This window comes from Drosophila persimilis, unplaced genomic scaffold (genome assembly GCF_003286085.1).
Source record: "Drosophila persimilis strain 14011-0111.01,24,50 unplaced genomic scaffold, DperRS2 tig00000663-arrow-arrow-pilon, whole genome shotgun sequence".
Lineage (NCBI taxonomy): Eukaryota > Metazoa > Arthropoda > Insecta > Diptera > Drosophilidae > Drosophila > Drosophila persimilis.
Window position 1 is genome coordinate 779,668 of NW_020825331.1, and position 25,224 is coordinate 804,891.

Consider the following 25,224-nt stretch of genomic DNA (forward strand, 5'->3'; position numbering starts at 1 on the left):
GGTGGTTCAGCGGTGGTTCGGCGGTGGTTCAGCGGTGGTTCAGCGGTGGTTCCGTGGCCCTGCGGTGGCGAGTGAAACTATATTTGTGCCACTTCTCGACATGAGAACTTTAAGGATATCTTATCCAGATGGTAGCCAGGGACACGATACCCTCTTCTCCATTTGGTGGGGGGATTTTGTATTGTCGTCGCGGGATTTGTGGATCTGTGCTTCAAATGAGGACAACGCACTCGGCAGTCAGTTCCATTTAAGTGCTCCCTCCACACAGATATGCAACGACACTGGGACACATCTCGAAAGTGTGGCAAGCTATCAGCGAGGGTTGCCTCCAAAGTGGAAGCTTTATATATGTATATGTATATATTTCTTTCGAATGTTTGCCATTTCCTGGGTACACAAATGTTTAAATCAATGCAGATATTATAAAGCAGAAATCCGGTCAGTCCAGAGTCGTCTGATGGGTGCGTGTACGCACTTCAAGAAGGACTCGTAGATCCCTCCATCTGCCGCTTTTGCCATGATTTGTGCTCTGCTCGCTACTCCTTAGCTTTCCCTTTTCCACAGAGCTCCTAGCTCTCCGAAAGCCCTTAGCTTTTCCTCCTATGCTCCTGTGCTCCTGTGCTCGCTCCGAATATGCGACACATGAAAGTTATTACACTTATTATATGAAGAAAATAATTTTATGTGCGTGTGTGTGGGCCACAGGGAATGGCACTGAAAGAGAGAGTCTGCGGAGACGGTGGGGCAGAGCAAAAGGGATGGCGAAAAAAATTAAAAGAGAAGACTTCATTTGTGCGGCTTGCAGCATGTTGATAAGAGGCAGTAACTGAGGCTGCGGCAGGGGCGTGTGTGCCACGTGTGTGCCGTTGCTGTGGCTGTCTGTGTGCAAGTGTGAATTATATGCGGCGGCATTATATTATATAATAATGTGTAATAATGATTATGTACTCCCGCACTCCCACGAGGCCGAAGGAGGCCACAAAGCGGGGCTAAGCGATGAGGGTCTGGTTGGAGTGCTGCTCCTCCCCCCCCCCCCCAGATTGGGCTCAGATTTTTCTGTCACTTTTTCGGTATTTTTTCGCTGGTTTCTTGTTTGCTTTGTATTGATTTTCCAGCCACCAAACTGAATCTATGTAATTGTCGGCATCTTGTCTTGCATCCTCTTTGGTTGCTTCTTCCTTCACCATGTTTAAACGGGGTCCTTTCCCCTCTCTGATTGATTCCGTATTCATTCCCATTTTTCACTGGCTTCCAAAGTCTCTCCTTTCTGTTCAAGCGAGTCTCGCTACTTTCCAGCGAGTGAGACGAAACTCGTTGTACTGCAACTTTTTTGAATCTTTCTCGAATTAAAGTACTCGTCAAAGTAGGTCACGCTTTTACCTAATTGGAGTGGTTCGACAGGACTCAAACATATCGTAACGAAGAGTGAAAGCTCATGCCTTTTTCGTGTATCCATTCCGATAATCAGGACTGCTTTTCTCTGGGTTTCTTCGGCATCTTCAAGTACTTATATTTCTTACCCGTAGCCTCTGATGCTTTTGCCATAGTTTTAAAATTCACAACGCGCTCGACACATAAATAATTCCAAGTGGAGAAAGAACAACGAACAACCCAACAACCAGCAAGAAACAAACAACAAGAAACAAACAACAAGAAAACAACGAAAAAAGGCAATGGCAAATATTTTTTAATGTGCACTTTATCATCATCATGTCAGGCTAAGCGAGAGGCCGGCCTCCTCCCGGCCAGTGCCTCCTGCCTCCTGCCTCCTGCCTCCTGCCTCCTGCCTTCTGATTTCACATCCACATCCACAGACGCAAATGACATTTATATAGACACGCCCCAGCGCCCCCGCTAGAACCTGAACCAGAAGCTGGAGCAGGACCAGCTCCCAAAATCTTCAACCCTCACTCCTCCCCACTCGCCACTCCCCACTCCCCGCTCCCCGCTCCTTTGGCATTGTGCAAATGCTGTCCCATTTGTCAGCTGGCACAAATTTGCATAAGCGCACTCTGGCAAGCGGTCGGATGACTTATGGTTGTCCTGCCTAGCCCCATGCCCACACCAGATCCACATCCACATCCCCATCCAGAACCAGATCCAGCCCCAGTTCCAGTTCTAGTTCCAGAGCCCCCTGGCGACCGCCCTAATCTCACGATCCAAAAATTTCACGTTGAAATTAGCTGTGAAATGCCAACAGCAGCAGCAGTGGGCCAACGGGTAGGGGCAGCGATGAAGAAAGCCAACGGAAATGACATAGAAATGAAACAGAGAGGAGAAACAATGGACGGACCGTCCGCAGAAGGGTTGCGGTGCCCGGTGGGGCACACAATGGCAGGCGGCCACCTCTTGCCGCAAAGGTTTTGGGCCAAAAAAAAAAAGAAAAACATACAATGGCCAAGTCATTTGGCCGCCGTCGACTCTGACGACAATGATGATGACGACGACGACGACAACGGCAACGGCGGCAACGACAGTGGCACGACAGTGGAATTCTGTCAAATGGCGGGAGTCCCCATGTCCCCACACATATAGTATGTGCACATCTATATGGGTCACAGCAGTCTTGTGTTCCCGTACACTGAGGCAGGAAAGTATTCGAAAGTCGGAGTTTGGGATCGCAAGGATCACTTTCATCAGAGGATACGCATATTTCTCCGCTGCACTGTGTGGGGGGGAGGGAATGAAGAGTGCTGTAGAGCACTGCTCGACACAAATCACGTCACACTTCAACCCAAAAGCAGTGCCAAAGCCGGGGATCCGGCCCGATGTGGACTTCTGTCAGAAGCGCTAAGAACACGTCCAAAACGGATAGCGGGTAGCGGGTAGCGGGGGAAGGACTATGGAATGATAAACAACAGCAGGACGAGAAGAAGTAGAAGAAAGCATGAAATGAAATAAAATAAAGAGCAGCGCGAATGGGAAGACAGCGGACCAGGGACCACGGACAGGGGCCGAAGAAAAATGTTTGGAGAAAAGCAAAAGAAAAATGTTGCAAAATAGCAGCATCATCATCATCATCATCCAGGAGATGGAATGGCACTGGGCAAAGTGGGGGCCAAACGGGAGGAGTGGTGGAGTGTCGTAGTGTCGGAGTGGACTGGCCATTTCTTCCTCCTCATCTCCTGCTTGTCGTCGTCATTGTCGTCGTCATTATAAGCATAATCTTTAATAAACGAGTGAACACCAGGGAACCAGGGAACCCACAGACGCTGGGACGCGGCCTCGAGCGGCCACAAAATGGACGACAAGAGGATGTTCTCCCGTTTCCCATCTCCAGAGCGGTGGTTGTGGGGACCTTCGCGATTTTTCAAGTGAACGAACTTTTTAAATTAATTTAGACATAAGCAGCTCTTTAAACTTCTGCCTCAGACCCGGCTAAGCGGTTCGTGTTTTTCCTAGCTTTTCTTTTGCCATACTCTCGCCCCACCCCCTCCCCCGGCCACCCCCCGTCCACCCCTCTGTCTTTTTCTTAAGGGTTTGCCTTCTTCTTCTTTTTATTTTTTGAAAAGTTGGTAATGTGTCTCACCCAGCTCAGCCGCAGTCTCCCACTCTCCCTGTGTGCTGGCCCGGCCAAAAAGGAAACGTAATGTACACTAAATGGATATTTAATTACACTTTCGCAGAGCGATGGCGGAGCAGCAGGATTTGATGGTGGCCATAGCTCGTGCCCACATCTACACGTGCCACTGCACCTGGGTAAGCTTTTGAGTGCCGGTCGGGCACCTGAATGGGCCAATTTGGGTGGCATCGGGCTTAAGTGCAGCCCAGAGAGAGAAAGGAGAGAGCTAGTGAGCGGGGAGGGCGGGGCGTATGCCGTATGCCGTATGTCGCTGCTTAGAGGCTGACTCCCAATCGAAGTACAGATATATACTCGTACATAGTATTTTTTACTTAACATCTCTCCATTAATGCATTCATTTGGCAGTAAATCCCAGTGTATGCGGGCCCTAATTGCTTGGTTCAATGAGCGTTGAATAAACCCCAAGACCATCAATCAATCCAATGAAATATGTGCTTGACTCTGCAATGACAACAGGCGACTAAACCTATAATTACTCGCAGCTGGTTATTCGATAACTGCCCCTTCGGCAGACATTTGGCGAGCAATTACCTTGTTGCGGATGGACAATTGTTTTGTGGGCTTGTTTATTTTCCGGCACGCACTCACAACAGTTCTGCCTTCGATTGGTTTTAATTGATTGAGTAATCAAATAATCGATTGGCCATCATATACGCACGTACTCGTGCCGATACGTTGCACAAACGGAGTTGAAACATTTCGCAGAAGTGCTTGCCATAATTTCCTTTCGAGCACTTCGGCATTCCACTCGCAATATTGGTTTGAATAATTTTCTTAATTGTTAGCTTTTCATATTGCATTCATTGCAGTGAAGTTCTTCTCTTGAAGAGCCCTTGGCATGACCTCCGTCCGTCGTTCGTCCGTCGTTTGTCTCTGCCTCTTGGGTAAATTATGAATTTATTCAATATACACATACACACATAGGTGTATAATTAATTTCCATTGTTCCCTCGTCGCTGCCTCAGCCGTGGGCTGCGAAATCCAAGCAAACGGCAAACGGCAGCACGGCAGCACGGCGTATGCGTAATATTGTGAAAACCGCCCCCTCGCTGCGTCTTTAGGCGAAGTTTCAGACAAAACCCAAAAGAAGCCATGGATATGCCAAACAGATTCCCTACTCCTTATTTCTTATTGATTTATGCACACACTCCACTCCACTCCACTCGTCTGCAAGTTGAAGTTTTAATATTTTAATTCTCTTCATATGTTTATTTTATTGCCAAAGGACACGACGCAATGGACAAGAGTAAATAAATTGCCAACTCCCAAAGACAATCAGGCATATACCATATACATATATACATGTATATATGGGCGTATGTACAGGCACACACAAATCAAAGTGCTCAATAGGGCGGAAGGGGACGGGGGACGGGGACGGGGGACGGGGACGGGGACTCACAATGAAATTTGCATAAAGCGGTAAACAAGTGAAAGCCATTGCGATATTAAAAATCCCAGCAGGATATTATGAAATGTGCAATGCTCCCCGGATCGATCGATTCAGCTAGAGCCCAGAGCCCAGAGCCCAGAGCTTAAGTCTCCTCTTTGCGGCAGAGAGAGAGAGAGAGAGAGGGCGACAGAGAGAGACCGCATTGTGGGCGTATACTCGTACACGCTTCCCTGGGCGATAAATCGGAAAAGCCTCTCCGAACGGCTCTTATTTAAAACTCAATTTTAATATACAAAAAAAAACTGTTAACTATATGTGCGACAAGCAGCTGGGGGTTGGCAGGGTGGAAACCTGCTAGATTTAACCCAATTCGGCCCCGTCATCGTTTGTACAACTATGCCCAATTATTTTCCCCTTTGATGGGGATTAGAGCACACGAGTCGCACGAGTCGCACTAGTGTCGTTCATTCAATTCGTGGCCATTCAATATTCATGACTGCTGTGACCCGCCCGCCGCTTTGATGGACTGAGAGCGGTACCAGGAAAATGGGAAAGTTCAATGCCATAGTTTTGCTGATTGGAAGCCACAAAGGCTTGTTGTTGCTTGTTTAGTTCAAGATTTAAAGATAATTCCAATGTCTGGATTAGGCCATGTTTGCATCACTTTTTTGCGCTAACTTTTTGCAGAAATAAACCGAGTGCAAAGATGACTTGCCGCTCATCCATTTTTGCGGGGAATTTATGCTAATTTTGTTTTATTTTTCTCTGCTTTGGATGCTTTTTTTCTTTTTTTGTCAGGCCAGAAGTGCGCTGCGTCCGTCCATCCGTCGGAGAGTGAGGCAGCAATTTCCAGCACACACACACACACACACACAAGGCTGGCACGTACTTTTCATGGAAAGTTCAAATTCTTCTTTTGCTATTAATATTTCGTTGAAAAAAGCAAAAGAGCCAAGGCAAAGTTTTGGCAGCAAATGTTGTCCCCAAAAAGTATGCTACGAAAAAGCGAATCGCAACGAATTCCAAAAAGCAGACCGAAGAAGAGTTTGATTTGGAGCTTAGTTACGGAACAACTTACTATTCAAACAGCCCTCGTCTGTCTCGTCTGTCTCGCCTTCTCCTTCTTTTTCATGGTGCCACAAGAGAAGACTGCAGCCGCATTGTGTCGGAAAAAGTTATGCATGTCAGTCCGTGTGGGGGGTGGGGGTTGTGGGGGGGGGAGGGTCTGGTATTTACATGCTTGCATTTCATACAAGCATAAGAAAATATTTGCAGTTGTACTCGCATGTAGTATATTTTGTTGCACTTGCAGCGGGTAACCAGATTTTGTCCAAGCCCCAGGATGGCCCGTGATAGGTCCCCAAAGGGAGCCCCCAAACAAAAGCTAACCAGACACAAGGGGCTTGCCAATTACAGGATGCTAATAACCAATTTAAGATTGATCAAAAATCCAACGAGTCGGGGTATCTAGTGTATCTAGAAATTCGACTTTTCTTTTCGTCGTGTCCTTTCTTGGAGTACTCTGCTCAACTTTTGTGTGTACTTTTGTTTGGTTTTCCATTCTCCGGGCTCCGTAGTCGGTGCCGAGTTACACGCGTTTACTTTGCAAGTAATATTTTGACGAGGAATTTGAATTTGCATAGCCAGCGGGGAAAACAGAGGCAGAGGGAGAGACAGAGGCAGAGACAGCTGGAGCTTCGATGGTAAGGATGTGGGGGAAGGGATATCCCAGCTTTAAGCTGGTCCAGCAGAATGCCAGACTAATTGAGGCACTGCCAGAGAGTCCCCAAAGCGGTTTCCCATTCGGCGATAACAAGAGGAACCGAAATCAATACGAGTACAAGGGAGAACCCCAGGCTCAAGGCGGGTACTATGCAAAAATATTAAATAGAATCAAGGCAAAGGGTGGCGGAGGGCAGAGCCTTGAAGGCATCGACTTCGTGTATTTACATGCCATGCATATTTCAGTTTATTTCCATTTATTTTTCAATTTACTGTTACGCTGATTCCTGGCTCCGCTCTTCTACGAATATTTGCATTTGGGAGCAGAGCTAATAAAATTTTCAGTGCATGCAACGCTTCCATATGAAATACAATTAACAAATTGCCAAAAAAAAAGAAAAAACACAAGCAGAACAAAAAAGAGCACACACACTTTACATAGAGGGCGGGGCGTGGGCGTGGGGCGTGGGTGGGGCGTGGGTGGGGCGTGGGGGTGGTGGTCTAACCCCAAGCCAAATATATTGCATGGCGAAATCAATAAATGTGCACCCGAAATGGAAAATTGCAAATGGCACGAAATGAAATGAAATAAAGTGGGTGGATGGTGGGTGTGTGGGTGGTGGGTGTGTGGGTGGTGGGTGGTGGCTGGTGATGCCGAATGGCGGCTAAACGAGAGTTCAGTTACCTGAAAGAGGTGGTGCTTAGATTGAGGGTATTCGTATTCAATGGCGCACAAGTGCGATCGATTAAAATTGTTGGCGGTTAAGTGTGTGAGCAAAACTGTTACGATATTCGGTTTCGGTTTCGGTTTTGGCAAATACAACAAAAGGATTCCGGGTATGAAGCATTCAACGATTGATTAAAAGCCCAAGGAATTAAATGAACACAAAGAGTTTATAGCTTTCTGCCAGTCTCTTCTACCACTTAAAGTTCTACAAAGCCTCGGCAAAGATGAGCCCATTAGTCGGTCTAAAATTGAACAGGGCGAGCCAGCTGTTCAGCTGCACCGCCCCTGCTGTTGGCATGGAAAAAAGGCCTCTACAAGGTCCTTCCAATCAGGGCGGCTTCAGAAATTGCTTATCGCCTGATGCACTCCCTGAGATACTGCTTGAGACCCTACTTCTTGCGATGACCCCAAGCCCCAAGCCATGGAAGGTCACTGGGAATATTTTCATGTAGAAACTTTCGCCCGCCTTATTGACTAAGTCACGTGAGCGGATTTCGTGAGTCACGTTTCTTAAGTTTTTGTGCGCTATTGTTTTTGTTGTTGCTGTTGTTGTTTTTTTTTTATGGTCGAATTTTACCTTTCAACTTTAATGATAAAAGTTTTCCAGCTCCAGCTCCAGCTCTAGTGGAGGAACCATCCAACCAACCAACTCTAAGCCATAAAAGACTTATTGCAGCGGGCCTAACAAGGCACGAGGGCAGGAGGTAGGAGGCAGGAGGCAGGAGGACAGGAGGACAGGGGCCATCGGGTGGTGGCGGTGCCGCTCGGCTGTCCATGTGCATTGGGCAAGCCATTCGTTATAGCCGGGGGGCTTGGACGTTTTCGAAATTTATTACATTGCACCGACAAGTTTCGCGTGTTTCGCCTTTGCGCCTACACTTCACTTAACACGGCAACAAACCAGCCATCCGAGGGAGCCCACCATCCGACCGGGCGACCGGGCGACCACACCGCCAACCCGCCCGCCCACGCAGACTGCAAACGGCGCCGCCCCCACCCCCGCCACCACCCACGAAAGTGCAACTTTTTGCACCTAAGAAAATGTTCGGGGCGGCTTCAGTTTTTCAGTAATAAGTTGGCAGGACCTCCTCCAGGATGGCAATGGCGTTGACAAGCCCCGAAAATGCCGCGGCTCAAAACGTAAACATCGGCGAACGAAACTCGTCTGACTCCGGCTCCGGCTACGGCTACGGCTCCGGCTACGGCTGCATCCTCCGTAGAGCCCCTGGGGCGAGTGCATTGACCCCCGGGTTCCCTCTGCCACTGCTGCTGCATCATGCTGCAGCTTGAGCGAGTGGGTGGGGCGAGGGCGGGGGCGGGGGCTGGGTCTGGGTCTGGGGAAAAAAGGTCGAAAAATTCAGCCCGAACAGGGAGTGGGCGGACAGGGCAGTATATATCCTGTGCTGCTGGCGTTAACATTCTTTAAAGATTTATGTTGAAATATTTCAACGGGTTGTAGCTTCGAATGCTCTTTACACAGCCGAGAGTCGCTGGACTTTGGCAAAAGCCGGACGGCAATCCCCGCAGAAACTTAATGGGATGGATCCCAAACCGAAAAGATGGCGATAGTGTTCCATTCCCATCGTTTTCTTAGAGTGCACGAAACTCTAGCTTCTTTCCGCTGTTCCTATCCACAAAATCCAGGCGGCAATCCCCGCAGAAACTTAATGGGGAAATGGAGAGTGGTTTAAAGACTACAGATGGGATCTATGCTATGGATCCCAAGCCGAAAAGATGATGATAGTGTTCCATTCCCATCGTTTTCTTAGAGTGCACGAAACTCTAGCTTCTTTCCGCTGTTCCTATTCACAAAATCCAGGCGGCAATCCCCGCAGAAACTTAATGGGGAAATGGAGAGTGGTTTAAAGACTACAGATGGGATCTATGCTATGGATCCCAAGCCGAAAAGATGGTGATAGTGTTCCATTCCCATCGTTTTCTTAGAGTGCACGAAACTCTAGCTTCTTTCCGCTGTTCCTATCCACATGTTCCTATGTTTAGATCTAGACTTTGATGGAGGACAGGACAGAGCATTCCAGCATTCGACTGGGACTGGCCGCAACTTCTGCTTATTACAAGAGTATGACAGCCGTTTTGTCGGTTCTTAGTCAAAAAATAAATACCGAATCCCTCGCTTCGACTAGCCCCCGCGCCACGCTTTTCTGGCACACTCAATTCGTACATTTTCCAAGAGCTTTTCATGTGCGTTCAGACGCAAAAGTCAAAATGTTTGGTTCAATGAACGTTGAGTGCTCCGCCGGCACTCGGCACTCGGCACTCGACTCTCTCTCTGTCTCTGCGTCTCTATGCAGACTTTAATGCTCTTTAAGAGGGGTCCTTAGAAGTGGACTAGGGCCTGTGGACCAAGGACTGCTTTGGTTTGGGTATAAGTGATAAATCTTTATCACTTATTCAACAAAAACCGCGCTGGCCAAATTGATTAATTGCTGCAAATAAACGCACAACACAGCGAGAGTAAACCTCCAAAGTAATCCCCACGACGAAGGGGAGTGAATGAATGGCCGCTGGATGGCGCTGGATGGATGAATGGTTGGTAAACTCCTTAACGTGGCCGCAAATCAAAAACGTTTTGCCCCACCCCCCACCCCCCGGGGGCCACTTCCTTGGTCTGACAACTTTCGTCACGTAGCGTCCATCAAAACAGGAAATAATTTATCAAAGCGGACTTATATTAAATAATGACTTGATGACACCAAAAACACCGACGAACCGCCAAGCATCCTGCCGCATCCCCCCCCGCACATAATTAGCCAATGGGTCGACGCTCTGGCCCTGCCACTGATCTCCTTTCCGGAGGGGTGGGGGAGGGGGGGCCCCGGGTCTCAGGCTAATTAAAATGCTCCGCAAGCAACAACAAAAAGTACAAAAAATTATAAATCACATTTCTTGTTTTTGATTCCCGGTTTCTGGGTGCTCCGGTACTCCTTCGTCTGGGCTCTGTTTCTGTCCCATTATGCAAATGTTGTCTGCGGGTAAACAAGCCAAGTAAATGGCATAAACCAATTACGAGAGGGGCCCTGAGCTCTGGGCCAATGTGGGAGATGCCATCGAGTGTCAAAGGGATTTATGTCGCTCGCCCGCTCGCCCGCTCGACCGCTGAGGGTCAAAGCCAAATGGAAACACTTTTTTAATTAACTTGGCAGCGAGCGGGCCATAGAAAGGGGTCTTTTTTTTTTATGAAAATGCTGCTAATGTCTTTCGAATGGGGTCCCCGAAAGCAGGAATTATCCCGGCACAGAGCACACCTCTCCTGTCCGCTGGCCCTTGACCATTGGGGGAGGTCGTATTCCCCCCTAGTTTTTCAACACTGAAATACGGCATTTAGTCACACAGTCGTTTCCTGCCATTCCGCAGTATATTTTTCTAGCTATAGCATATACATACAATACATATTATACTTCCCACCGCCCAACCCCCCCCAGTAGCCGAGAATCTTTCCACAAGTACTCCCAATCTGAGCGCGATTTCTGCCATCGACACGAACCCGAACTCCGGCTAAGCCCGCACGTAGCCAGTCGGTGAGACGTCAGAGTCAATAAACAAAAGTTCCGGTAGCTCTGCGGAGTATCCTTGTCGAGTCCTGCATCGTGGGGCCATAATACAATCAGGCGGATCAGACAGACGACGACAGCGACAGCGACAGCGACAACGACATCGACTTCGGAACGTGTGACGGCGTCAAGCAGGTGAGTGTTGAGCACACGCACACACACACGGACACACGCACACGCACACGCACATACATAGATACTCCCCACTCGCATTACGCGCAACTTTTTTAAAAGTCAGGCAGAAAAATGTTTTTTAAACGCTAAATTACTTTTGAATGGCAGGTGGGCGTACGTGGGGGCGTGCCCCAGCGTCAGCGTCACAATTTCATTTTGTGCTTCCTCATTTGCCTACCCCCCCCCCCCTCATGCGCCCACAACAGGCGCTTTGTCACTGGCGGTGGGTGTGGGGGCTTTTTTCGTGTTACGTCTGAAGAGCGGAAATGCTTATCCCAACACTCGAGCGTCACGTGCCGGGGAGACCCCCACAGCAGGCAGCCGCAGGACACCGCAGCGATCTATACACTACTCCGAGCATCCTGTAAGGATATCTCCTGAGTCCACAATCATCTCGATTCGTTTGGGGCTCTGAAATACCCATGATTCCAAGGACTAGCCACGGCCTCGGCTTTCACCTGTTACAAACGCCTTCTGGCAGACAAGGGCTCTTCCTTAATTCGTTCACCATTCGTTAGAGTATCTAAATCTGTCCGGCCCCAGACTTGCCCAACTGTGCCACACACACACACGCACACAGGAGACAGGCGGAGGCGTCTCCGCAGACTCGGCCGCAAGCGCCTAAGGTCGTTGTCGCTGGCAAGTGGAAAAGTCGTTGATGGGTCCGCGATGGCGACGACGATGGAGGATGCACACAGTCAGGTGGCGGAGGTGTTTGGAATGTTTAGCTCAAGTGGCTTTTTAAAACACATTCTATGCTAATTAAGGGGCCGGGCCTGGGCCTGGGCCTAAATGAGTTGTCGTTCGACGTTGTCTGTCGACGTTGTTTGCATTTGATAAGCAAAGATTGTTGCCACCCAATGTAATCAATGGAAGGAAAGGCAGCTTAAGGGATGCCCCTGCCCATGCCCCCCCCACCCCCTCCCCCCCATCACCCATCATCATCGTTCATTGCGTAATCCTTAAAGTTTTCTTTTTTCGGTGGGGGCTCTTCTGTTTACAAGCTGTCATCGGGAGTCAGCCAGGCCCATTTAATTAACGAATTAACAAAGCCAGAAGTTTTTGTGGTTTTTAAGTGATTTCGGGTCAGGACTTCACTGCGGCAGGGGCAGGGACAGGGGCAGGGACAGGGGCAGGGGCCTGGGGCAAACATTTTGCGGCCTTGTTATGGCATAATTGAATTATTGCCATATGAAAAAACAAACGAGGCCCAAAAACCCTACACCGAAACCCTGTCCTGGCAAAGGACTTCTCGACGACGACGACGACGGCAAAGTTTCCTTCTTTTCCTTCCTTTACAGCTTTTCCAGCTCTTCGTTCGTTCGTTTTTTTTTCTTGAATTTTTTTCCTCTTTTTTTGGCTAAATAAATCAAAAGTCTTTCGGGCGCTCAACAAAGAAGGCCAGGACGGAGGACAGCAATAGCCGTGGTGGGGGGCCAAATTGAATTTGGGCCTTTAATTGGGAAATTTGTGGGGCAAATGTTACTGGGGGAATAAAGAGATTTTTCCTTTTTCCTTTCAAGCTTCATAGCCTTGGAACGCTTCAAATATTACTTTTCGCCCTCGTTCTTTCCAACACTTAAGTTGAGTGAGTGCTTTCCAACACTATTCAACACAGGGACACAAAGCCAAGCCACACTGGCCGGCATTTAGCTGTCATAATAAGCAGTCTTTCGTTTGAATGTGCTACAGAATTCAACTTTCCAGACGACATGTGTGTCCCACTGGTGTCCATTGGCCTGATCTTCAGCTTCGGCCTGGTCCTAATGCAGAACGTGTACCTGGGCCTGCTCGAGTGCCTCTTCAAGTGGAGCTCGCGGCAGCTGGAGGCCGAGCGGCAGGCCAGCGAGCGCGAGGAACTCCAGCGCCTGGGCGAGGGCTGGACACAGAACCCGGAAGTCATGGAAAGGCGGAAGTCGAGCCTAAATTCGCGCCGAAGAAGCCACAAAAATATACTGTCCGAACAGAAGAGTCGGCTGTGCCACCAGATGGAGCTGTGCTGCGACATAATATCCGAGGGCATAGCGCTGGTGCTGGAGGACGATGTGACCACCCGGTTTGTGTCCGCCCCACTGCCGGCGGGTGAGTGGAATCTGCTCACGCGTGACCTCTCGGTGCATGTGGGTCGGCTCAGCTGGAGGCTGCGAGTGGTCTGGCTGCTGGGACTGCTCTTTCGCTATGCACTGCTGATGCCCCTGCGGACGGTGATGTGCCTCAGCTGCCTGGTGGTGGTGCCGGCGAGCACGGCCCTGATCGGGCTCCTCTGCAGATTGTCGTGCAACCGGCGTGTGGCCAAGTGGCTGCTCCGCCAGACCCTACGCATGAACGCTAACTGTGTGCCGATAATGCGGCGATACCACAATACCGAGCACCGCCCCACCAAGGGCATCTGTGTGTGCAACCACACCAATCCGCTGGACGTGCTCATCCTCATGTGCGATGTGCACTACTCGCTGACCGGCCAGCGACACGACGGCATTCTCGGCATCTTCCAGAGCTCCCTGTCGCGGGTCTCGCCGCACATGTGGTTCAACCGGCGCATCCCGGGCGAGCGTGAGGCCCTCGGCGAGGCCCTGCGCCAGCACATGCAGTCCCCGGACAAGCCGCCGATTCTCCTCTTCCCCGAGGGCACGTGCATCAACAACACCGCCGTAATGCAGTTCAAGAAGGGCAGCTTCGCCGTCAGCGACATCGTCTACCCGGTGGCCATCCGCTACGACCGCCGCTACGGGGAGGCCTACTGGGACAGCACCCGCTACTCGATGTTCCGCTACATGGTGATGCTGGTCAGCTCCTGGTGCCTCAGCTGCGACATTTGGTACCTACCACCCATGATCCGCGAGCCCGGCGAGTCCCCAGTGCGTTTCGCCAATCGCGTGAAGGCTGTGATAGCCGCCCGGGCGGGCCTGGACGACCTACCGTGGGACGGCAACCTGAAGCGCTGGTGTCCCATGCGCGACTGGTGATCAAGTGGACGGCATGGCTTGCTCTATTGACTGGCGTTTGTGTATAAAGAATAAAATATTTCTGGCAAGGTGATCTCCCTAGTATATAAACAGTTTTCGGTCGTCGTCGTTGTCCGATATTTGACTCGTATCGCTGGAAGCGAGTGAGCCGGGGGTTGGCCATGGGCTTGCGCCCTAGTCTGATGCATTTCTTTGATGATTTCTGGAGAGTTTGAGAGCCAGCGGATGTAAATATTGTAAATAAAAGATACAGAATGATATGGGATCTTCTGAATGGAATACACTAGTACTAGTTTTGATGCTATTTATCCTTAAAATAATTAAGAAAAGTATGAGAAAACAACCTGTAATGGACCTACCACCATCTTCCCTCCAACAGGATGGCTGGAAGGACATTACACACCACGTTCTTACCGTACTCGTACTCGTACTGCGATGCAGGTAGATCTATATGCATTTATTGTATGTCCCTTCTAAGACACTACCAGGATGGATGAGTAAGTAGAGAGGTTTTCGGACGTACCGTTTCGGTTGGACAATCTTTCGCTCGTTGTGGCGTATGGAGGCGTTTGGGCCGTACCGCCCCAAGAGGGCGCTCTGCGATTGGGAGAGGCCGCCGGCGGAGGCGCTGGCCGCTGTGATCGCTGCAATGCCACTGCGCAGGGAGGTGCCTAGTTCGCGATGGTGGCCAAGGCCGCCCAGAGCCGATTGCGATTGAATGGCATAGTCGAGGCCGGGCAGTTCCAGCGAGGCGATCGGATGGATGCGGGTCAGCGAGAGGGTGCTCTCCAGCACCGTGCTCAGTAGGGGGGCGCTTCGCAGGGATCTCAGACTGCCGCGGCGCGTAAGGGTGTCCGGTTTATACATCTAGCCAGCCGGGGTGCGAGTGGGTGCTACTCTTCCGGGTGGATTTCCGCCCGGGAGTCTAATTGTTTCGAGCCACCAGCCACCACACACACTCGGCACGCACTCACAAATCACTTCTTGCCCGTATGCCTCGGCCTCGGCCTCGGCCTCGGTCGTATAATTGCTATAAACGGTTAGTTATCGTCACTCTCCCACTCTCCGGACGCCCTGCTTTGCAGCTCCTGCCTCCTCCGTGGGTCATTCACTGGACAGCACTCCTCAAAGGGCTCCACTCCTGCCCGGGGCTGCGTTATGAGCAATTACGTTGTTTATTGTGCAAAACTCGCGGGTCACGCGACGGCCGGACCACGGAGTGGCCGTACAGCTGTTCCTCCGCTCCACCGCTCCACCGCTCCTCACTCGCTTGCGTTTTGTTTGCGCAAATGTTTGTACAAATTGCTTGGCGCCTCACGTGGCTCTGGCTGCTTGTTCCCCGTCCGCTGTTGCTGTTTTGCATACAAGATTTGATTTGTCAGATTGCAGATGGCAATTGCAATTGTGATTGTGATTGAGAGTGGACACGAGGGAGTGGAGACCCCTCGTATGGAAACTAGGGTGCCACCTGAGGGAGCAAGTGGTTAGTGGTTAGTGGTCAGTGGATGGGGGCTTACGGGGTGTTGGGGCTGCTAGTCGCAATTAGTGCACAACTAATTGATGGATCGAATCGGTATGCGAATCGTGGTCGTTGTCGTTGTCGTTCGCGGTCTTTGTTCTTCGCTGTCCGCTTGAGGTGGCGACAACTGGCTCTATGGTGGGGTGCCGTGGGTTAAGTGATTCAATGAGAGCCACTTTGATGGACTACCTCAATCGGTAGCGACTCCCCGACCGAGAAAATGCAAAGCGAATTCCACAACAAATTTGATGTCTTGTACATGACCGAGTCCCAGCATCGGTATAGGCTGCGGTTTTTGCTTTCTTGTGTGTGTTTTTTGTTGTTGGATTCTGCGGACCTGCGGCCCAAAGAGTGGCCCGTGAAAAGTGGTATAAGTGGCTCTTAACGGCTCAAGGGATCTCGATGGATACGTTCCCATCCCCCCGTGGATGTACGATTGTGACAACTAATTGTTTTTAAAGATGATATATTAAATGTTTATATACAATTGTTGTAGAGCGAGAGAGAGAGAGATATAACTACTGCCCTCCAATAACCAAGTACTTGTTCCCCTCGCAGATGTATGACAACTAGTTCTTAGAGAAGACAGGATTTATATACAGTTCACATACTTAGAGCTAGAAGATCTATTGATATTGCTAGTTAGTTAGAAGATACATATGCATGGATAATGATAAATAGTTTCGATCTAAACTCACTTGTGTCAAATCTAAACGAACGATGATGAGCGAACGTTGGTCTGGATAATGGCAATGGCATTGGCAGTGTTTGGGGCGTTATGCTGTTGTTCTGGTTCTGGTTCTGGTTTTGGTTCTGGTTCTGGTTCTGGTTCGACCTTTGGGTTGTATTGAGGGCTGGCTGCCCCAGACTGTGGCTGGAGCCAACCGCAGCATGCGCCGCCCTATCCCCTTTTGGTTCTGTTTTTCTTCAGCCGATTCGTTGTGGTTTTTTGTGGCAATACACTGGAAAACACTTCACTATTTGGTTGTTCTTGGGGGGTTTTTTTTTGTTGTTTTTAGTTGGTTTAGTTGATTGTTGGCTGTTTTATGAAACTAGTATATCTGCGTTTTATTTACAGTAATGTGCATGTCTTGATCGCTTGCTAATTTGGTTAATCGTCGATTAAGTATCGTTGGATGATGGTGTGACAAACGACAAGCAAGCGCTTGACTGGCGACTGATTGAGAGTGGGTGACTGACTGATCTGATTGAACCTACTGATGAAGCCTCGACTCGACGAATCAAATGTGCAACAGCCGATGGCTGTGCCGTGTCTCACAATCGCAATTGTTGCTGCCACTCCGGGTGTTGTTGCTGCCGCTGCCAGCTCCTTCTCTGGCCTCTTGCCACCGAGTCCAATCCATGGTCCAGGTCCAGCGTCCAGCTGCTGCCACCTTCTGCCTACACGCAGCCCTCTTCTCACCTCACCTCGACTCGACTCTGCTTCACCGCTCACCGTCGCTCACACACACATCCGTCTGCTGTCTCCTGTCTGCCTGTATCCTGTCCCTGTCCCTGTCCCTGTCCCTGTCCGTCTCTGTTGCTGTCCGTCCGTGTGAGGGTGTGCAGGCAGTTGGAGCCCAAAAAAAAAAAACAAAAAACTTTGCTGTTCTCCTCATAGACGCACAACACTAAGAGTTCTGCAAGTAAAGAAAACACAAACAGAGAGGGAAATATTTCATTAATAATGGAGTATAATAAGGATTATCATTGGGAGGACAATCCTCCTTCAAAAGAACACCAAAAATATCACTTAAAGGCAGATAATTTTCCCATTATTTCCCTCCAAAAATAATCGAAGTGTAGTCTCCAAATCTAAGCAAAGTTTCCGCTCCTAAAATTGTTTTTTTTTCGTGTCCTATCTGAAATCAGTTCGAGGAGGCTCTGGCCTCTGGTTTTAGGCAAAACAAATTGCCGCTTGGTGGGTGGGGGTGGGGGGCTGAGAGGACACGCCCCCGGACTGCCGGTCATCTATAAGTGGGGATTCCCCGGCAAAATGTTTTAAGCCACTCAAATGCAACTCTGTGCGAGCCATGGAAAGGAGCCTGGCCCAACAGGAAAAATAATGAAAGTATTTGCTTTGCTAAGCACAAAAATATGTCAAAGTAAATTTCACTTCATTTTCTTCTTCGTTTTTTCTTCCTACTTTGCCTGCTGTATCCTTTTCGCTCTCTGTGTCTGCGTGTGTGTTTGTGGTGTGTCAGTGTGTCAGTGTGTGTGTAGGCACTGGGGCCAGGAGGTCGTTTAGGTCGCGTTGGTTGCGTTGAAATGCGTTGCACGTAGCCATGTAGCAGATTTTCTTTTTAATATTTATACGTCCCCGTGCCAGAGCCAGAGCCAGAGCCAGAGTCAGAGCCGAGCTGCAGCAGCTAGATATTGCCACAGTGCCACACTGCCACTGGCACTGCTTATGGCTTGAACTTCATTTTGGCTCTGGGCTGGGGCTGGGGCTGGGGCTGGGGCTGGGGCTGGGGCTGGGGCTGGGTCTTGGGGCTTGGGAGTGGCCATTTTTCCGTATACCCTGGACGGAGGGCATAACGAACCAAGGCCAGAAGATGTTTCCTGTTCGAAAAGGGAGAAGGGAAGTCGTCGGGCCGCCGAGTAACGGCCCGCGTTGATGGATGGCTAAAAAAACATATCCCTACATGTGCCACAAATGAGACTTTGGATCAAAACTTTCTAGGGTATTTGTGTTGCCTCGTTTGGTGTAACTTTGACTTACTTTCTTGGTTTCTATTTGGCTTTTTTTGTGCCTCGTTTTGGCTTAATGCGAACTCGTTGCGGCAGTTAAAGTTGCAACAGCGCTGACTGTCGACTGTCGACTGTCGACTGTCGACTGCCGAGGCAATTGTAATTAACTTTTAGATGGCTTTTCTGGGTTCTACTCGGCTAGTCGTGGCTCCGAGGGGGCTGCAAATGAAATGCGTATTCTTTGGCCTGCAGAACCCTTGGCCGGGGGGGGGCCTTTTTCCGTTCGTTCCTTTTGCAATTGTAATGAGAGTCAAGCAACACGCACACAGAATGACGGAGATTCAGAGCCACTTCAAATGGGATTTTGCAGACATTCAAGCAAGTTTATTAGATCATCTTGCAATGTGGAATGTGGAATGTGAAATGTGAAATGTGTCCGGGTAAAAATTATTCAAGATTTTATGTGAAATAATTCTGAATGGCAGAGTGCTTTCCCTCTGTGCACATGTCTTAAATCGCATACAAAATTATAGTTGTGTGTTCCTTTTCCTTTCAACACTCAACTCGAAATCTGAACATTTTGCACCCCGGATTACTGGGTGACACTCGGAGATAAACCACCATCTTTCTTCATTAGCTTCGCTTCCCACTCTTGTTGGACAATATTTATGCATATTTTTGGAAATCTTCTCAAAATGTAACCCCATCAGGAAGCGTTTTGTCTCGCCCCGCGCCAAACGCCACCCCACCAGCCGCCACTGGGCCAATGATTGGCTATGATTTATGTACGTCCCATTCCGATCTTTGAGATGACTTTAAAATTTATTCCGTGAATGCCCCACGGCGGCTGTCACAAAATAAAAGACCGCAGAACGAGAGAAATAAAGTTGAGTTGAATAAAGTAAAAAAAACAGAAAATGAAATCGAAGCAAAATCGTTTTGAGAAACTTTGAGAGCAACAAAAAATACAAAAAAAAAAAAAAAAAACGACCCATATCATGGTCGTGCTCTTGTTCCCGTACGGATACGATATGATATATCACGATTACTGATGACTATTGCTTATTTCGAAATCTCGTCGTGTGTGGGACTGGGGCTGGGGCTTGGGGCTACCCACCAATCCGCATTCTTGTTGTACTCTGGCCTGACGGGTAAACAAGCGAATCCATCAATCAACCGCACGTAGAGCCCACACAAAAGTGACAATGTGGGTGTGGGTGGGTGGCGGGGGGGCAGCCCTAAATGTAACCCTAAATAAAGGAAAGTAAGTAGAAAGAAAGCGAATTCGATATGCACGCATCGTGCGGGGCGGTGCGGGGCGGTGTGGGGCAGGCCGAAAGCCGAAGCGACAGCCCACAACAGGAGGCGGAGGCCCCTCGAATCCTTTCCGGCAATACGTCGACACGTGTTTCAGCATATTCGCAATAAAAATCAACTCAAGTATATAATAAACGAACAGTCTGTTTGTCTGTCGTCCAATTGCTTGACAAAATTTGAGGCAGAGGTGGCCTTCTTTTCATAAACGATTCAAATATTAATCACGATGGCTTGACATCGACATTCCGCCAGTTCATCCAGTATTTTCAAGGTATTCATTGAACTGCGGAAATTATCCTCCGCGACGGTCCTCAGCGGGGTTCCACATAGGCCTATTTAACCCTTAGATATCCGAATATCCTCGAGAATGGAGGTGTTTTGCTCTCAGCCCCGCCCCGCCAGCGGAAGCACCCACAAAGAACGAAAATCTGTGGCATCCAGAAAAAGAAAAACGCACAATCATAAAGAAAGACCATATCTAGCAGATTGCCGAATCTGGTTCAGATCGGATTATTTTTATAGCCGAAAGGAACAAATCAAGCAGCGCCCGACGACACGTTCAGACACGTTCAGACACGTTTTCTGTCTCTCTCGCACGCACTCTTTGTCGCTCAATACTGATTATGTATAAATGTAGAGTAGCGGTCGCAGCAGCAACTCACAACGTTCCCCCTCTCTTTTTTATTTGAATCCTCCAGTTTTTTGTAGTTTTCTATGTCCCAATTAATCCATTCAATCAGCTGGATTTTATTAGCTGGCTAAATCTTCGAAAAAAAGAAAAAAAAAAAAGAGGAATTCGTGGCTGGACTCGAACCCGTGCCCCCCCGGTCTCAGCGTCGATCAGTCGCGCCACTGAGCCAGGCCCTGGAAAGACTCGATGCCAGCTTTTGTGGTGGCCGACAGGGGGCGTGGGAAACCGGAAACCGAGGAGCTAAGGAAGTTAGGGAAGATATCAAAAAGGTTCGACAAAGCTGTGCTGTTCGAGCGGTGGAGAAAAGTCCCTTCTTTTCGATCCTCCTGCATGGCAGAAGGCCTTTGTCCTTCCGCTGAGATTTCCCCGCAACTTTCAATAGTCTCTGCGAAAACAAACGGCGGATCATCAAGGAAATGTCAGCTCCCCCAACCCCCCGCTAACCGCGATTTGTCAAGTCTGAAGCTTGGGATTATTGGTCTGTTTTATGGGCATATATAAGCATCGTCATCAATATTAAGTTACAGGGCAAAAAAGAAAGAAAGGACAAGATGATTTCCGCTACTTTTGACGGATACACTCCATTGTACAAGTTTATTATGGGTCCTTCCATATATCCTCTGGTCTACGCGTTTTGCTCCTTTTTGTGGAGTTTGTCTGGAGAAACAGAAATACAAGTGAGAAACTTTTTCCTGCTCGTAAATTGTATGAAATAAAATGGCAATAAAACAAGCCTAAAACATGTGAAATGTTTGTTTTGTTCGTGTGCTGCTTTTTGTGTATATTCTGCAATTATTTGATTACTTTTGCCCCGAAAATTTATTAGCTAAACAAACATGGAAATTCACACACACAGAGAAAGAGAGAGAGAGAGAGAGAGCGGAGGAAACTTTTGCCCAGGCACGTCGCAACACAGCAGAGAGTGGGGGGGGGGGGGACATACCATACCATACCATACCATACCATATAATACCGTTTAGTACAGTGCAAATATTGAATTAATCAAATTTCATTCTCTTGTGTGTAATTATTCGTGAGATTATAGCCGCAAAACTCGGTCTTGTTTGAACAGAAGCACAGGCTCGTAGTCCTCCTCCTCCTCCTCGAAGGTGTGCCACTGAATGATGAGCTCGTCTTAAGTTAAGAAAAGTGGCACACACAGAACTTTGGTGGCTTTAAAATGTATCTGGCATACGCTTATCCCTACCCCATAAACACATGCTAATCCTGTCGAAACTATCCTAAGTCCTTGCCCAAACAGTCCACAGACTACAACAGTGTGTGCTCTCCTGGTTATCCTTTGGAAGGACTTGGAAAAGGCTTGGAAAAATTTGCCAATTGGCGTTAAGCTACTTAGCGGGTCCCTTGGATGGGCAAGCCTCGATAATGCGATTTCAATGAGCATATTCGTTTATCATATTAAAAGACAATTTGGCATATTAAAAGAGGAGCCCCAAATGCGGATCAAAGATGCATTTAAGGACACCCAAGCACAAACCCAATCCTTTTCCCAGCTGGGGCGAAAGGAAAAACTTCTGAAGAAGGACAACACAATCACAGACACATCACAGACAGAGGATAGAAGACAGAAGGCAGAGGAAGTCCAAGTTCGGAATTGGCATGGCCAAGAAGGGACGGCCGACCGCCGCGAATCGAATCAATAAAATTCAAATTAGTTTTGGGCAATCAACAGAAGGCTGAGCCTATTCCCTGTCGGGGACCCCCTGGCTGGCATTGTTGGTTCAATCATTTATCCATTGGGCTTTGCCAAAAAAGGATTCCACCACCAGCCGGAAAACAGGAAAACAGGAAAACTTTCGGCCAGACTGTCTGTCCCCTCTCTAAGCCACTTGAAACAAAAGGGAATAATCTTCTCTCTCCCTTTGAGCAGCCAAGGACGAGCCTAAGGACCGGAGCGAAGCGACGCCAAGTGGTTATCTGGGCAAATCAAATCAGAATCAAGTAATTTGCCATGATTCCAAGGCGTTTTGACCGCAAGCTCAATTAAATTACCGAAAATCCAGAGGCGACGACAACGATGTCGATGGCAGCCCTCTCGCTGGTCGCTGGGGGGATGCTCTTATCCCAGGAACCGGGAAGGAACTAATCGCAGCTCAATCCTTATGAGATCCTCCACCCCGACTATCTACTCCCAACCCCTTGCCGGGGGGCAGGGGGATTCATGGGGCAGTCAATCGAACCGATCTGCGTCAAAGTGTGCGTACGGCCATAAACAAGCTGCAAAAGAAATCCCCCGAAATGGGTGCCATGGAATTTGTGGCACATTAGTGCGGGTCCTTCGACCCCCGCGCTTTGCACGCCTTGACGCTTCGTTGGTTTTCGGCGATTTGCATCCCTCGTCCTCGTCCTCGTCCTCGTCCACGTCCACGTCCTCGAACACTCCAACTCCTTCCGCTTCCAGCACACAGCACATTCGGGCAATCCCTCAGCTAGTTTGTGGGTCATGGTTGCTGCGGCCAAGGCGTTAAGTGTCTTGGATTTATTATTAGATTTGTCGGAGTGTGCTTCGGGGTGTGTCTGTGTGTGTGTGTGTGTGTGTGTGTGCCAAAGGATGTGTGTTATGTCTTCCTGTTGTTGCTGCTGCCCCTGATGCTGCTCTTGATGAGGCTTCCTTCTGTTTGCGGGTGCGGTGTGTTCTCCAAATCTCAACAAATATGCCTGGCAACTTTAGTTGAAGTTCGCTCTGGCCTGGTCTGTTGTGGTGTCCTCCTTCGTCCTGCCCATGCCAACGCTAATGTGGTTTGTTAGTTTTTCCTGGCAGCCATTAAAAGGCTTTGTTATGGGATTTGTGTACGTGTTGAAATTTACAAAGTTTCTCTTACTCTGTCCCTGTCTCTCGCTCGTTTTTCCATACCCTGGCAAAGGGCATATTCCGATTGGTATTCGCCGATATCACCATCAGTCCGGTCTCTCTTTTGGCTGACAGTCCCCGTCTTTCGCCAGGGTATCCCCGTCTTCGTGTCCTGCTGTCTGTTTTTTCCCCATCCTGACGACTGGCGTGCTGTATAATAATCAATTTAGGTGAAATTTTGGGCAAACAGCTTTAAGCCCATAAAACGTTTCCTTCTCTCTTACACCCATCGGCCACTTTCTCGTACTTTCTCCGCTCTGTGCGTGTGTATCCTGGCAAAACCGATTATGAGCATCTTAAGAGCAACAAATTTGCTACGCTACGCTTTATGGCCCAGGAACTTGACTCAGTCGCAGTCTCAGTCTCAGTCTCCTGTCCTGAGAGAAATGGCCTGAAATGGCGGAAGAGGAGGGACCCCACTTGTGCTGCACTTTAAGTGTTGCTCAATATTTAATGGTCGCCAAAGAAAGCGGGACCGACCCCACACGACTCCACAGCTGAGCTCCATCATCATCTAATTGGTTTGTAGGAAGCAGGGAGCAGGGCAGGGCACTGTACGACAGCTGTGGGATATACTTAACCGATTCCCACCAAAGAACCTGCGATGTGGATCATCTGCACAGCTAAGTGATGGAGCCGTCGGTCCAGAGCTTCCACAATATAGCATTCCCGAAGCTTGCCCGAGGGTTTCTGCCGAAAGGGTTTCCCACAGCAGAGACAGGAATGCCCTTGATGCACAGAGCCTCTTTGATCAGGCGTGTTCTTCGGGATCTGGACAGATCCCTTTCGGATGGAAAACCCCGGCTTTCCTCGCCACAAGCTGACGTCATGACGCTGTCGGCCACCTCAAAAGCTGCCAACGAATCACGCCAGGGCCTGGCTCTGTGCAGAGACTGATCGACGCTCAGACGGGGGGGCCGGGGTTCGAGTCCCGCCCGGCCCTGAATGACCCCGAATTTGTTTTTTTTCCAAGATTTACTCTTCTACCGAGACAATCGGGCTCAATCGGGCTTTTAGTTTAGTTCGGGCCTCGGGGGTACGAGCTCGGACCCCCTCCCTAGCAGGTTACGTAGCGCTTTTGCCGCCCTCATTTCGCCGCCGGGTGTGGCAGGTCGGTCTGAGCTGCCTGCCACACAAGTATGTCCGGTCCCGGGTTCGATTCCCGGTGGAGGCTGCGTAGTTCAAGTAGAAAGTGATAGGGGCAACTAAATACAACATTCGGAAATATAATATAATAACAACAAAACTAGTCAGGAAAATCATTGCAGGGGAAAATATAGGAATGCAACACGAGCTTTAAAATACGATAGGAACCAGAAAGACGACTGTGGAAAAATACAAAAAAATAGAAAAATTGTAACCAGCAAAATAAATCCAAAAAAAAATAGTAAAATAAAAAAAAAAAAAAAAATTTTTTGTTTTTTTTTCAGGATAATTTTCGCCAATTATTTAAAGGCTGAAAAAGTGAGCAAAAAGTCTTATTTTTTTTGTCAAGATTTTTCATTATTTCTTTAGGACGATTTTCGGCCTGCTTCTCGAGGGATAGGCGCAGATGATTTTCGGGTTGTACGTCTTCGACTAGGGGGCTGACTCTGTTGAGGGCACATTCTGGGAGTGGGATATGGGATAACGCTCTTCCCGCTGCCGGAGGGCCGTTATTATTTGGTTTTATTATGTAACACGCTCGCAACAAATTGTAAATTCGGGCTAAGTCGAACACGAAGTCGGGGAAATACTTAGACGAAGATTTGTAATGACAAACTGGCTCTCGGAGTTATCCTTGTTTACCCTAGAGACCCCCCTCCACCCGCGCCGTCCAATCTTCTGTGTCTGAGCTTTTCTTTGGCCTCTCTCCTTTCTCTCCATTTCTCCCTCTAATTTTCTCTGGATGTTTTCCTTCAGTTTCTCCCCTTTTTCTTTTTGGCTTTTTGGCATCGGTTTATTTTTATAGTTATTACACTTTGCCTTTGTCCTGGGCTCCGCTCCGGTCTGGTCCT

General features: G+C 48.9%; 2 protein-coding genes across 3 annotated transcripts in view; one reads left to right on the forward strand and one right to left on the reverse strand.

Moving 5' to 3' along the window:
* LOC6599427 (innexin shaking-B) overlaps nt 1–15,010 on the reverse strand; it is a 52,632-nt gene extending 37,622 nt beyond the window's left edge. The window contains exon 1 of the mRNA XM_026991379.1: nt 14,661–15,010. Coding sequence (XP_026847180.1) covers nt 14,661–15,004 — 344 coding nt within the window. The 5' untranslated portion in view covers nt 15,005–15,010. The remainder of the gene's footprint in view (nt 1–14,660) is intronic.
* On the forward strand, nt 10,908–14,210 carry LOC6599426 (glycerol-3-phosphate acyltransferase 3). Of its 2 annotated transcripts, none has more exons than XM_026991380.1 (2): nt 10,908–11,132; nt 12,864–14,210. In XM_026991380.1, exon 2 carries the CDS (start codon nt 12,884–12,886, stop codon nt 14,135–14,137), a length of 1,254 nt encoding a protein of 417 aa, XP_026847181.1. In that variant the 5' UTR covers nt 10,908–11,132; nt 12,864–12,883; the 3' UTR covers nt 14,138–14,210. The 2 variants fall into 2 exon arrangements, with proteins under 2 accessions (XP_026847181.1, XP_026847182.1); XM_026991381.1 differs by having other exon boundaries at nt 12,879–14,210.
* Nucleotides 15,011–25,224: the final 10,214 nt, after the last annotated feature.